Source organism: Drosophila pseudoobscura, chromosome 4, assembly GCF_009870125.1.
Source record: "Drosophila pseudoobscura strain MV-25-SWS-2005 chromosome 4, UCI_Dpse_MV25, whole genome shotgun sequence".
Taxonomy (NCBI): domain Eukaryota; kingdom Metazoa; phylum Arthropoda; class Insecta; order Diptera; family Drosophilidae; genus Drosophila; species Drosophila pseudoobscura.
Window position 1 is genome coordinate 8,870,615 of NC_046681.1, and position 13,849 is coordinate 8,884,463.

The following is a 13,849-nucleotide window of genomic DNA, read 5'->3' on the forward strand; positions in this document are numbered from 1 at the left end:
ATGCATGTACCTCTACTCTACCAAAGATGAACTATTTCAATAACTTGTGTGTGTTGCAAATGGAGCTATGAATTAAAAAATGTATTATGAATGTTACAAATATGAAACGAGTTTGGTTTTGATTTTTATTCTGCGCGCGCCAATTGAACTGGTGCACAAACACACGTTGGCTAAGACGCAGATGGGTCTTGGGCAGCACTTACATCTTTGCGACGATGCGTACGTTTTTTCTCCGACATAGTGGCTCAGCTAATCCCAATTACAGCTTTTAAATCAATTGTTTATTGTAAATTAATAAATTCTGACACTATCCACGATAGCCAGTGTGACTGCGGATTTATGTGTGAAATATACGGTCTGACTCTCAGAAATATACCGTAAATATACTGACGAATTATTTGGACAGCCAATATTTGTCGTGACGTGTGGCACTTTATTATTTTTGTTATTTCACAAATATTGAGTTCAATTAGTGCTTAAATTCAAGTGCAATGTCGCAGTTTGGTGGACCAAATGACTTCTATGGCGCTCCAGATGCCAGCTACAACTTTGATATGCCGGAATTCGGACAGGAGCTGTAAGTGTTGATGTGTGCTTCGGCCCCGTCACGACCATCGGCGTTGTTGATTCTATTTCGTTTGCTTGCAGCAATTTCCAAACATTCGACAACACACAGGCCACTGTGCCGCCCAATTACGATGCCGCCTATGCAAATCCCCCTGCCCAGGGTCTGGGAGGCTTCTACGATCCCACAGCATACACGGAAAACAGCTATGGACAGGATCAGTCTGGCAAAGCAGCCGGCGGTGCTGGCCCCGGCAACGAATTTGATGATGAACCACCATTACTCGAGGGTGAGATCCATATTTTCCAGTGTACTTTTTACCATCTTAAGGTGTTATTTTTTTTATTTACAGAATTGGGCATTAATCCGAATCACATTTTCCAAAAGGTAAATCGCTAGAGCCCACACCACAGCTCACTTTAGAACTTGCGTGGCCACCTTGTTCGACCGTGTCACTTTTAACCAATCTCTTTGCCTGCCATGTGCAGTTGAACGCATTTTTAACTAGAAATCTTGAATGCTGAGGAAAATTGCATATTTTATGCGCGCGATTCCCCCCGGCTTGCTTTAGGTTGCCCCACTTTGTTGTTCTTTGGACAATTACTTCCCACCAACTGCATAATTCCTGTTTCTCTATTTCTTTCTTTACGCATTTTCTCTCCTTTGTTTTGCCGTTTTCTAATTTGTGCATCACAGTTGGGAGCTCCGCTCCGCTTCTGTGGTTGCGCCTCTTGGGGTGGAGTGGGTTGGCAGTCCTGGCCACTTTAGGCCGAGGAGCGGAGCTTTCTACCGCAGCCAACTTCACATTGGCGCGCCGCCCTCCGTTTTAATTGAAATTTAAATGTTTTTGCATTTTCGCTTTTGTATTTATTGCAAGCGCGGCTCCCCTTTGCTTTCCCTTTTCCCTCTGCGCTTCGGGTAATAATTCTATTGTTTTTTTTTACATATTTTTTCGCATTGTGCGCTTTGTTGCCGTTGCACTTGCTGTTTTGTCGTTAATGAAGACATATTTTTTCATGGCCTGCGCGCGTAGTTGTTTTTAAATAAATAAAACAACTTTTGTGTTTTTAATTAAACTTTTGCTCACTCACTTTTTTCTGCTACTCTCTCTCTGTCTATCCATCGCTTCCGCTTTCTCTCTCTTTCTCTGTGTAACTTTCTGCATTTTTGTCCATTTTGTAAAAATTTGCGTACGCCTGATTCTCATTTCTTTCAGCTTCAGCACGGAATTTATTACGTTTGTGTTAATTGAAAAATGAAAATGTTAATGAGTCCGTGTGCCATCATAAAAACGAAATGAAATGCTAATTAAATTGTACATCAGCGGCTGCTTTGAGGGTATGAGAGGGAATTATGGTTAGATTTTGGGGTCCCTGCAACCAAGTGGAATTTATAGTAATGGATCGAAATCGGAATCGGAAATACCTGAAATGAAAGCCTTTGACTTTCCTTTAGCTCTAAACGCTTTTTAATCTCAATTAAAGTCGGTAGTCGGTAAACCCCCGGCGCACGTAACTAATGACAGAGAGAGACGAGAGAGCGACAGACATTTCATCGACCACTATTTCTGGGGCATTGGGCTGGCTGCCTGTAATATCAAATTTCATGGCTGTTCTGTCCTGGCTCCACATTCTCATGCGTCAAATCGCGTTGACAGCTCTTGGCAACCCCCAACCCCCTACGCCCCCAGTTCCTATTCTCTCGTTGCTCTGTTCGCTGGTCAGCAATATCATTTATCATCAATTTCCATTTTTCAAATTTCTCTGCGACTGCACACACACACACAGGCAAAAAACAATACAAGGAACAACAGAAACAGCAACAGCAACAGCAAAAGGGCAAAAGGGGGGAAAACAACGAGGAAAACCAAAAACGCATACAGAGAACAAATGTTTGGAAAACGGGTCTTGGGCTTCGTTTTATGACCGCTGTGCGAACAACAAATGAATTGTGTGTTGTGTCCTGTGTCCTGCCGCAGGCTGTGTGAATGATGATGGCCGGACTGGGCTGCCTGCTGCCTGCCATGGCTCTTTCCCGTATTCCCGTATCCCCAATCCATCCACCATTCATCTGTGTAATCCTTCACTTGCTCTAATTTTAATCGTATTACTCTTTCTCTCTCTCTCTCTCCCTCTCTCACTCTTTCTCTCTCGCTCGTTTCAGACCCTGGCCGTGCTTAATCCATTGCGGGGCACCGAACAGCAAATACTCCAGGACACGGACATGGCAGGTCCACTGGTCTTCTGCCTCACACTTGGCGGCTTCCTGCTACTGGTTTGTTATATCAATTTGTTTTCAGTTCAGTCGAAACAGTTTAAACCGCCCTTCCCAAATCACAGTCGAAACCAATTATAATTGCCCGTCCACCAGGCTAAGGGATTAGGTTAAGGGATCGATGAAAAAGTGTCATCGTCTGAGGCTCTCGAATATGGTAAACGAATTGAGTGCAGGCCCAGGGCCAATACTTTCGAGTCGTATACTGTATACTCTGTTCAAGTCGTTTATTATAATCAGCAACAGTTAATTTATTATTATAATTAAATATGATCAACCAGAAAACTGTATTATTTGAACTGTAATTAACCCGGTAAAGGTTTTAACTTGGGGAAATTATCACTCAATATTTAATTTATTAGTAACGAAATTTTATAGAGAGTTATGTAATTTTGCAACCATTTTTGTATTGGTAAAGTAAACATTAGGTTATAGAATGAAAATGCCTTGCATTCTCCCTGTTAACAATAGTAGGATTACAAGTCCCCACTATATCCCCCGACTATTACAATTGGTTTCGACTGTAGCCGGGGACTCTGCTGTCCTGTTGTTCTGTTGTTCTCGGATTGGGCTGTCTAACAATTACCTTTCCACTTCTCTTCATTTACCCATTTTACAGAGCGGCAAGGTAACCTTCTCGTACATCTATGGAATCGGCGTGATGGGCTGCATCTTCTTCTATTGTCTGCTTTCGCTGATGGTCACCCGGTCGCAGGTGACCTTTGGGGCGGTGGCCTCCGTGCTCGGCTATTGTCTGCTGCCCATGGTCGTGCTCTCGGGAATCAACATTTTAATCACCATTCAGTAAGTAATTGTTGACACAAGTCGTTGGCTTTTCATCCTCTCCCATTCAGCATAGCAGCCCAGCACAGCACAGCCCAAGCTCGTCCATTCATTGCCATTGCATGCTAACTTTGCTGCGGTCCAACCATCCTCCTCCTCCTCCTCCTCCACCTCCCATTGATGGTTTATATTTATGTTTTTAATTGAAAAGTTGCCAATGCATCGGCATCGGCATCGGCATCGCAGTCGTCGTCGTAGTCGTAGTCGTCTCATTGTTTGTGGCCTGTAATTACAAACTTTTGCCTAAGCCCGTCCAGCTGCGACTGCATCACGTTTCTGTTTCCGATCCGATCCGTTCCGTTCCGTTGAAATTTGTTCAATTGATGCCGCCTCGTCTGTGTATGCAGCCTTCGTCGTTCAGTTCTATCGTTGTTATTGGTTTTTGTTTAGTTTAATTTTAGCTGCAAGTTTCTGTTGGTTATTAATTGTGAGTGGGGGCATGTATCAATAACGACATGGGGGTGATTGGGTGCTTTGAAATGCAAAGAAAGACCTGGGGACACTGGAGTGGGAAATTTTGCACACGTAGAAGAAATCAATGGATGGAGCAATGTTCACACGTCAGGCACACGACATGTATTTTGTTTTTGCATTCTCGGGAATTCTCTTTGGCATTTTTTTGTCAATTGTCGGTTGTCGAAGAATAAATCTTGGAGCAAAAGGAGCAAAGGAGCCGTGTGCTTACTAGTTAATAGTCTTCCAGCCAGCCAAAATAAACAGAACCCAACTATAAAGTTTAGTCTTCATAAAATATTCATGCTTATTTTCTGTATAGTTTCTGAAATTCAAAGGAAATTGCTTTCTGAATTGAACCAAGTTCTATTGTATGCAGAAATGGGATTCAGAGCTCTATCTCTATTGTTCTGCTATGTCTGGCCTCAGCTCTTATTTTATTGCTCTTAATTTGCGTATTTAAATTATGAATAGAACGTTATCCCTTCATCCCGTTTCCCTGCCCTACATTTTGGGTTTCTTTTTGTCGAAACTCCCCGGAGTCGAAACACTTCTTCTTTTCGACCTTTTTTTCTGGTTGATTTCCGTTGCTTCTTTTCGCACAATTTAGGTTTTTAATTTTGTTGCAGTTTTGGGCCAGAGACGCACACCCACCCACACTTAGTACATATCTGGTAGTATTTTCTCCCCTCACAGATATATGGTACATATAAAAAAAAGAGTGGCCAACTTAATTTGCGCTTTTAGTGGACTCCGGGGCTACCAACTAACAAAACTACAGACTACGAACCCATGAAACCATGGTCCAGGGACCCCGGACCCCAATTGAAGCCAAGGCAAAAGGCAAGACAGGCAAAAACAAAAACAAAAAAAAAAAGGAAAAATAACGCCAACTGTGCGCCGTTTAATTTTCGCGCTGAGAACAGGGTACTGCCTGAGGGGGCGGGCACACGGAGGAGCAGGAGGAGGCGGATAACGATTGAGGGGGCCCGTTGGTCGGGTGGCTGTCCCGTGTCCATCTGTCTAACGTTCCGTGTCCAGTTTTGCCACCCGTTGAGTTTCGTTCACGTAGTTTCCTTTTCAAATATGTGTCCAGCACTTGCTCGCCGTGCTCGCATCTCACTCTCCATCCACTTCCACTTCCCCTTCCCCTTCCTCTTCCTCATCCGTTTTCTCTCTGTCCTACACTCTCCATTTCCCTGCACTTCTTCTTCCTTTTTAGTCGTTGTTTTGTCTGCTACCCTGTAAACGCTCCATTACGAGAGTATGCTGTAGTCGTGTGTGATAAGGTGTAACAGGTAGATATCTATCTATCCTGCATGTACACGTCGCGCGTCATGGGGCAGCGCCTCTCGGTTGGTTGGGCGGAAGGATCGATTCTGCCTCACATCTTCGAGTAACAGGCTTCGGCTTCCCAGAGGTGCTTAAGGTCAAAAAATCCTCAAAGTAGTGGGTATCCTTTAGTCGAAATACACGATTATACACATCTCTCTAGTGTTTTTTCTTTTTGTGGCGATCCACTCACTCGTTTCGCTTTTTATGATGACGATGCGAGAGGAGCAACACGCAAATGCTGCGTGAGTTTTTAGCGCTTCCTCTGGCGAGGGAACGCGTGGGAGCCTGCCACTGCCTGCCACTGAACGCTCTCACTCCCCCCGTTCCAGACTCTATCCTGCTCTCCCACCCCTTTGGCACGTCATAATTTCAGTCCTCCAAAGGGAGAACCGAGTGGTGTGGGGGCCGCAGTGGTACTGGTGCTGGGAAGCGTGTAAAAAAGCAACTATTGCTCGGGTTTACTCGACACCAACAGCATTTTGTCCGTCCCGTCCCCGCTGTAGCCCTCACCCCTCCGAAGAGCCCCGCTCCCCGCTTCATTCTCCTCCCCCAAAAAACTGTCCAACTGCCCAACTGCCCCGTGCAATTGCCATTTTGGTTGCCTGTTTGCTTGCATTTTTTATTTGTTGGTTTTAAGCGCCTGCACTTTGTCTGCATATGTATGCATGCATGTGTATGTATGTACTAGAGAGAGAGAGAGAGAGAGAGGCGGAGAAAGGGGTAGAGGGTGTGTGTTGGCGTTGATGTTCATATACTCTCCATAGGAATTCCAGGCAAGTTTACAGTAAATATTTTTGCGATTCCCTTCTCATTCGTTTTTTTCTCTCTTTAGACAGACTTTTTTAATTGAGTTTGTTTGGTGATGCAAAAGTGCGCAAAAATTACACAGACAGTCGAGTTATCCTTTATAGGGGGGGGACTGGTCCTGCATGGGCTATACCCCCAGATGGGCTAGTATTGTTTTGATTGGTTTTTAGGCCAGCGTACCATTTACGCGCTACAAGCTCTGTGACGGGGCCGAAAAATCACTTGGCTCCACATGGAACCATGTCACGGGCCAAAAAAGTTGCACAAAGATTGCAGCGGCAGGAGGAGGCTGTCGGGGTGAGCCGCCGCCCAGGTGACAGCTGAGCCGCTGAGACCACAAAGAGGCAATCCATTAAACGCCGGCGTGGAATCGGGGCACGGAATATATGCGAACCTTTGATACATATTGGGGGATTATTCATACGCTTTTTGGTTTAAGAAATTGATTTCTGGTTACGCAAAAGGTTATGGTTTTAAATATAGTCTTCTAAAGAACCTTTCCGCCTTAAACTAGGCACAGATAATCTAGGGATAACGCACTTACACTTATACGTTTATTGAACGTTGAGGTTGAGTAAATATTCCAAGAGGTTGGGTAAAGTTTTCCCCAACATTTCTTTCTGAACTTTACTGAAATGTTTTTGTTGCAGACAAAAAATGTCAATATATTAAGGCTGTTTTTTTCTTTCTTTGATTTTATGGTGTTTGAGTGTTTTGTTGACACATTTGGAGAAGCTTGACGAAAGTGTTTGGCTTTTTCGATAAGAGGGGATTTGAAGTAGTTTTTTAGAGAGTTAGTGTACATTTGGGGTGGGGTAAATGTTTGTTAATACTTTTCACTAGGAAATTCCATAACTGTTGACAAGAATGGAATCAGAAGTGTGGAAAATAGAAAAAACTCTTTAATGGAATTTCACAAATATAGACTTGAAATGTTTTACATTAGTGCTCCCATTGCCCGACTCGAGACTCGAGCACAAGCGAAAGGAGAATGCCCGAGAATGCAAGAACAAATTACATGCGCCGTGCCTGACATGTGCACTGCTTTGTTGAACTGCTCTACAATTCAAAAAGCATGCCTAGAGCTAAATAAGACGTTGGGGGTAGAACACAAAATAATATTGAAAGGGGTTTTCTCTTAGCTCAAACTCTGAATATGCTGTAAAATACTATCAGTCGCTTAAGAAACCTTTACTGCTTTTACTCTGATTGCAACACTGCACATACCTTTGCTCAAAACTTGAGCTACTATCTTGGGATTTGATTAGGTCACAATCGACAAATGTCTACAAGCATATTCATCATCCTGGCTGCCCTGCATTGTACATTGTAGTAGTTTCCCGTAGGTAGGCCGAACACATCGCTTATATATCAATTTTTCATTCCCTGCACTCTCGTGGCCGTTGTGTGCTTTGTAGTGGGACTGTGTTTGCACATCCTTTGCACAGCCGCCTGCTGTCTTTGTTTGCCCTGCCCATTCATTCGAACACACTCACGCGCACACTCACACCCGCACCCGCACCCGCACTCACTTTTCTTCCTCTATTTTTTTATGAAACACTCAGTCACTCGTATACTCTATCCTATCCTATGCTGCTGCTGTTTCGCCGCTTCTACCGTCTGCTTCATGCATATGCATTGTTTATTGATTTTGGCGCTATATCTATGGGGGCTCTGGCTGGCTCTTGCTGCCGTAGAGGCTCCTGCCTCTCCCCTGCCCATAACCGTACATACATCCATCTATCTCAACTGCTCTCTCTACCATATCACTTTGCAGGGGCACACTCGGCCTAATTGTGAGCGGCATCTCCATATTCTGGTGCGCCATATCGGCCTCGAAACTGTTCGCCACAGCGTTCTCCATGGACCATCAACAGATGCTGATTGCCTATCCGTGTGCCGTGCTCTATGGAGGATTTGCCTTGATTACCATTTACTAGGGCCAGGCGGGCCTCCAGGCTATACCACCTCCCGTCATATGCTCTCACACTCACACTCACAGTCTCACACTCACACTCTCTTTCTCTCTCCTCCCATCCCCGTGTAGAAGTAGCCTTGTGTTTGCCCCGTTTTAATTGTCCTGCAAACATATACTTCATATACATATGATGAAAATAGAGAGAGAGAAAGAGAGAGAGCCAGTGGAGGAGTCCCCACACACACATGGATGGATGGATATACATATATTTTGTAAGAAAATAAGAGCCGATTGCGAATTTGTTTTCCATCTCCTCCGTACTCAACCATCTCCCTTTTTTTCTTTTATTGTTTGTGTTATGCCGTGTAATAAATTTGATTGGGAATAAAAAAATGGTTAACAAATTGAAATTGGTTTTTTTCCATGCAGATGGGCAGCAGGGGGATCGACAGAGCTCTATGCATATGTAGTAGTGTAAGCAGCATATTGGAATTTCACGCGCTCGTTTCCGTTTCCGTTCGCAGAGTGCACTTTTTCGGGCCATGCAACATTAACGCCGACTCTTTTGCTTTATTTTAATAACTCTGCCATTTGGCTGCGGCAATTTATATACTTCTACATGGGTATTATGCCCTGATTCAGTTGGTTTTTTGAATAGGGGGATTCATGAGGATGAACGATCGATCAGGGGAGTGTAAAATCGATTGGGAAAAGCGCAAGGAATGCCTGTGCTACAATATTGAAGATCATGCTTTGGTTAAGGGACGCTCCTTAACAATGCTACATATTTATTCCAAAGGGAAAATCTTAACAAAAGTAAAGTGCCTGGAGAAGAGTGTTTGCAGCGCCATGCAATAGAACTAGAACCAAATGTATACTGGAAAGATTAACGAGCAACAGATTTATGTAGTACATATGTGTTTGGCCTCATGTATTTAGGCACTACTCTGAGGCAGTTCACCGTTTCAACAAGGTTATTATTAGAGCAACTACAAGATACATAAGTACATATATGTCACTCGCCGAGACAGTGACGGATGGCATTATGATGCAATCCAACGGCTGTCGCGGAAGCTCTAACGGGACTATGTAAGCAAAGACCCACTGGCTAAGCCAAGACATATACCTCAGATGTTACATCCGATGGTTCACAAAGTTATGGTTTCGCTGTTGAAATTGTTCATCTGCAATCGGTCGGGTTCATTGGGCATGACATTAACAGAGACCTCTCGGAATTTATACGACCTTTGCGATCAGATGCGAAAACACTGCTGCTATATGTTGACCCAGACATTCTCCTATCGCTATTTGCATATCGGCGAAATATCTGATGATGAATCTTCGCTACAAGATACAATCGTTATACTCGTCGTCCCTTTGCCGCTGGTCTCTTGGTGACGGGATTCAAGGAACACGAGTCGCAGCTCTAACAGGCGTTGCCATCGGCCACTGCCAAATGCCTATACACTGAGAGTGCCACATGGAAGACTTCGAGGGCTGCTCGAAGGCCGATGTATCTTCCTTCGGCATTTAGGCGATTCGCAGACCGCTGGACAACGAGAAGAGCCTCAAGATACAAGTGACAATCATGGGCGAAGATATGAGATCTCGAAACTGAGAGCCGCTTGCGAGACACTGTTGAGGCAGCGGAAGAGGATGATATCTTAAGCCAGGGATCAACCACTAATGTTTTTTCTTTAGACAAAACATAAGCTCACAACGGAATTTACTAAATATTCCCAGGGTGAGGCAGGAAGAACAGATGTTGCAACGATACTACTGTCCAAAAAAATTCTACCAATTAATAATATATTTTAATGAATTCAAACATTCTATATCAATGAATTTAACATGAATTTGAAATAGAAATAATTCTTGAATTTTTACTGTCTCAATAAAATAACCATTTCAGTTGATTGTTTTATCTGTTTTTCTTTTGTGGGTAAAGTACAAATAGTTACACTAAAATTACAGATAAACGAACAGGTAAGTACTTTACATGGTAGCAGGAGCTCTGCACCTTTGGTTTTATCTTTTGTGAATTTATTTGCAACTTTAAATAGATTTGAATATGTTTTCTTATCCCAAATCCTTAGCTGTGCAACGCTGCCTAAGATCGAAGTAGAAATTTTCTTATTTTTGCAGAAAATAAACTCTTGAATTTGAATGAAATAACAATTGTATCTATTTTATTTATGGTTTTCCCTTAAACCGCACTTGATCCACAGCATAGGGCAGACTCGACTCGTACCATCTTCCCTCTTCAACTCCCAGGTATTTATGATTTCAGGTTCTCTCTGTTTTCTACGGTTTGTGCACTAATCGACAACAAACGATGCGGATGCCTGGCAAAAGGCTTTCTTTCTGCTTCCATTGGATTCGATACGAGATTATTCAATTGTGAAGCTGCTGCCGTAATTGGGATTTCAATTGCAGCAAAAGCAGCAGCACCAGCGCCAGCAGCAGGCTGCCAGAAAAATGAGTACGGTTTTCATTTTACATTGGGATCTGCTAAGGAAAATGGTAATGAAAATCACAAAAAAATTCTCAGTCGTATGCAGAGTGTTAATTGAATTTGTTAATGGCCGCAAAAATATGAACCCAACAAAAAAGAAGGGATCTCTCCCGACACACAAAAAAAGGGCTGCTGTCCCGTGCTGTCCCGTGCTGTTGCTGCCATATGCAAATAATTCAACGTTGTTGTCGCATTTTCATATTACATAATTAGCGTTTTCTTTTCTCCTTCCTCTCGTGTATTATTTTTGGTGTATTTTGGGATCGTCCTTTCCCCACTAATTCGCTCCCTTTTTGCGTCCTCCCCCCTACTCCTACTCCCACTGCCGCCTCCATTCACCATTTGTCTGCATGAATAAATTGCAAAAATGCGTAGCATACTTTTGTGAGCGGCGTTCGGTTGCTTTGCGCTTTTTGATTTCCGTTTTCCGTTCTGGTTGCCTCTCTATCTCGCTCTCTTTCGCCCGCTTTCCATCTCTTTCTCTTATGCAAATTGTTGTAATTACTACAATTCGGTTGAGCATTTTTATGGCCAAAGCTGTGAAAAAGGCAAAAAAAAAGGAAAAAATTGGTATAAAGAAATGTATGCGGAAATATTTGTGCGCTAATTGCGTGGCCTGAAAGAGGAGCCAAAGCCGGCACCCGGCAGTTGGACGGAGAGCAGGAGCAGAAAGGAAGAGGACCTTGGGAAGGATCTGTGTGCTTAAGCATTTTACGCTCATCAAAGGCGTCGCTTGCCATTAGCGCCATTAATAAACACTCGTTAGGAGCTGGCTGGCTTGCTGGCAGACAGGACCAGGGCCAGGGCCAGGAGCAGAAGCAGAAGCCGGCGCAGGACTCTCGAATGTGTTGCTGATAATTAGAATTAGCTCACAATTAGCCGGGGCTCCGGCGATGTTCGGTGTTCGGGAACGGTGTGCAGATTTTCCTTTTCATAAGCTTATTAGTTACACTTTTTTTGTAATAACCCTGGAGGGGTATCCATCCATCCATTCTTCGATCCTACAAGGGGAAGATCCAAGGGGAAAATGCCTGGAAAATATATGTTTCTTTTTGTCCAAATCTGAACAAAAATGGCTGCCTTAGAAACGCTTGATCTTTGAGGGTATCTACACCTTCGTTGCCGCAGCTATTCTTTCGTTATTGTTACGCTCTGATAATAAGCAGCTTGGTCTTGAAAAATCCTTGGCTGCAAAAGAGAACGCTGGCTGTCAGACCATCCCAGCCTTGCCATACCATTCCCCATTCCCCATCGCATCCCCCCCCCATCGCAGAGCAGCCGCATCGAGCGTTAAGCGTTGAGCCAACACAATGGAAAAACACCTGCGGACAAAAGCTGCTTACGGAAATGCATGGCCAAAGAATGAGGGGTTGGGGGGGTGGGGAGGAGACGAGGACGGGGACGGGGACGGGACCAGGACAAGAGTTATTACATTTTAGCTTTTCCTGCAGAGCCACTCCTCGTGCTCGTCTTGCGTTTATTCTTTCATCTTCTGGTGGTGGTGGTGCTGCTGCTGCTGATGCTACTGCTGCTGCTGCTGCTTTTGTGGCTGTAACTTTGCTGCATTTTAATAAATATGCAATCTAAAAACGTTTCCCACACAGACAAAGCCGCAATAGCCACAAGAGGCGTAGCAGGGTGGTGGTGGTGGCTTCAGAGCGGTGTGTGGGCATGTGTGTGTCTGTGTGTATGTATGTGTGCGGAATGTGGCATGGCCTGTACCAATGCCAAGAGTAAAGGCGTTAATTACGCTTCCCCTCAAGAGCAGGCAATAGAAAGCGAGACGACAGCCACATTATGGCCATAGACCTTAATGGCAACTAAAGGATAGGTAGCGAAGAGTGAAGTGGTGGAGTGCCGTGGCGCGGCCAGAGGGTGTGTTCAGACACCAGGGGGGTGGTGTCTGCATCGGTTGCACTTGCCACATTTTTAATTAGCGCTCTTAAAAGCTCATTGAATGGTCGAAAAAAAAAGGGAATACAAAAAACGAAGCACAGCGAAACACGAAGCGAGGATGTCAGTCAACTGCACTGAAAGAAAATTAATGTTGGTGGTATTCCTGTAAATATCAATATTTTTCCATTTCTGCTCCTCTTTCAGAACTACTGCACAAGGGTGTGGGACTCAGAGAAGAGCCTTTCCGGGATTATGGCAAATACAATAGAAACAGATAGACGAATGTTAATGCGGATCAACACTGTATCATCTCCCTTTGATTCCCAACCTTTAATCAAAATCTGAATATAAAATATATATTTTAGAAAAGTTGTCCTGTTTATATTGAAAGCTTTAACAGAGCAACATAGCTGTTGACACCCTGTTAACACTCTCCGTTAACAGTTCCCTGTTACAGCGCACTGTTAGCGTTCTGTGACAGCTCTCACGGTCCACAGCCACGCGGCTCCCGAGCGGTCATAGATTGTAAGCTAATATTAACTACCTACCAATCCCCAATATATAACCATTTGTATATCTTATCCGCTTTGTCATTCTTTGTTGACCCATCGCTGGAATCCCACCTCTTCACTCCCACAAACCGAAGGGATTGCCTTCTTTTTTCCAGTGCATGGCTGGATCTCTGTGGGAGTGGTTGCATTAACGCTTCAGTATCAAAGTTGTGGTTACGCCAATGGCCACGTAATAACAGCATGCTGCAAAGGTCACCAGGTGTAGCCGCCGCACATCCCACGAAGGATTTTAAAATGTCAATCAGGCTTCGTTCAGGCTTTCGCCTAATCAAAGCCCCTCATCAAAAGCATTTAAGGCATCTAAATGGAAAATTAAATCAATCTACGCTGCATACGAGTAGTGGAGGAACCATCTACAATTTCAAATAAAGGCAAAGAATGTTTCGCAGCTGCCATTTAAGAAGGTCTATGCCCGTAATGGGATTAGCGAGCTCCAGCCAGTGGGAGATTCAAATGGAGCCCATCTCCGGACCCACTTGACGAGCCCCGACGAGGGGCGGTTGGCGGCGAGTGGATTCCTGAAATGCATAGAGAATTAGCCGGAGATGAGCGGTTGGTTCGCCTGAAGGATGGCGGTCCAGAGAAGCACGTGTAAAAAGGTGGCCAGATGTTGCATTGCTACCGCTTCTGCAGCCTCCCACAGTCCACTTTCACCACTTCCTCTCTCCCCA

General features: G+C 44.2%; 1 protein-coding gene across 1 annotated transcript; it reads left to right on the forward strand.

Moving 5' to 3' along the window:
• Positions 1 to 381: 381 nt before the first annotated feature.
• Positions 382 to 8,599, forward strand: Yip1d1 (Yip1 domain-containing 1). The gene is made up of 6 exons (XM_001355865.4): positions 382 to 577; positions 649 to 854; positions 918 to 952; positions 2,729 to 2,839; positions 3,459 to 3,643; positions 8,055 to 8,599. The coding sequence occupies exons 1-6, from the start codon at positions 492 to 494 to the stop codon at positions 8,215 to 8,217; spliced, it is 786 nt and encodes a 261-aa protein (XP_001355901.2). The 5' UTR covers positions 382 to 491; the 3' UTR covers positions 8,218 to 8,599.
• Positions 8,600 to 13,849: the final 5,250 nt, after the last annotated feature.

Coding starts and splice junctions, on each gene's coding strand:
- Yip1d1 (XM_001355865.4), top strand. CDS start 492: ATGTCGCAGTTTGGTGGACCAAATGACTTCTATGGCGCTCCAGATGCC. Junction 953..2,728: donor CGAATCACATTTTCCAAAAG/GTAAATCGCTAG, acceptor CGCTCGTTTCAG/ACCCTGGCCGTGCTTAATCC. Junction 2,840..3,458: donor TTGGCGGCTTCCTGCTACTG/GTTTGTTATATC, acceptor CCCATTTTACAG/AGCGGCAAGGTAACCTTCTC.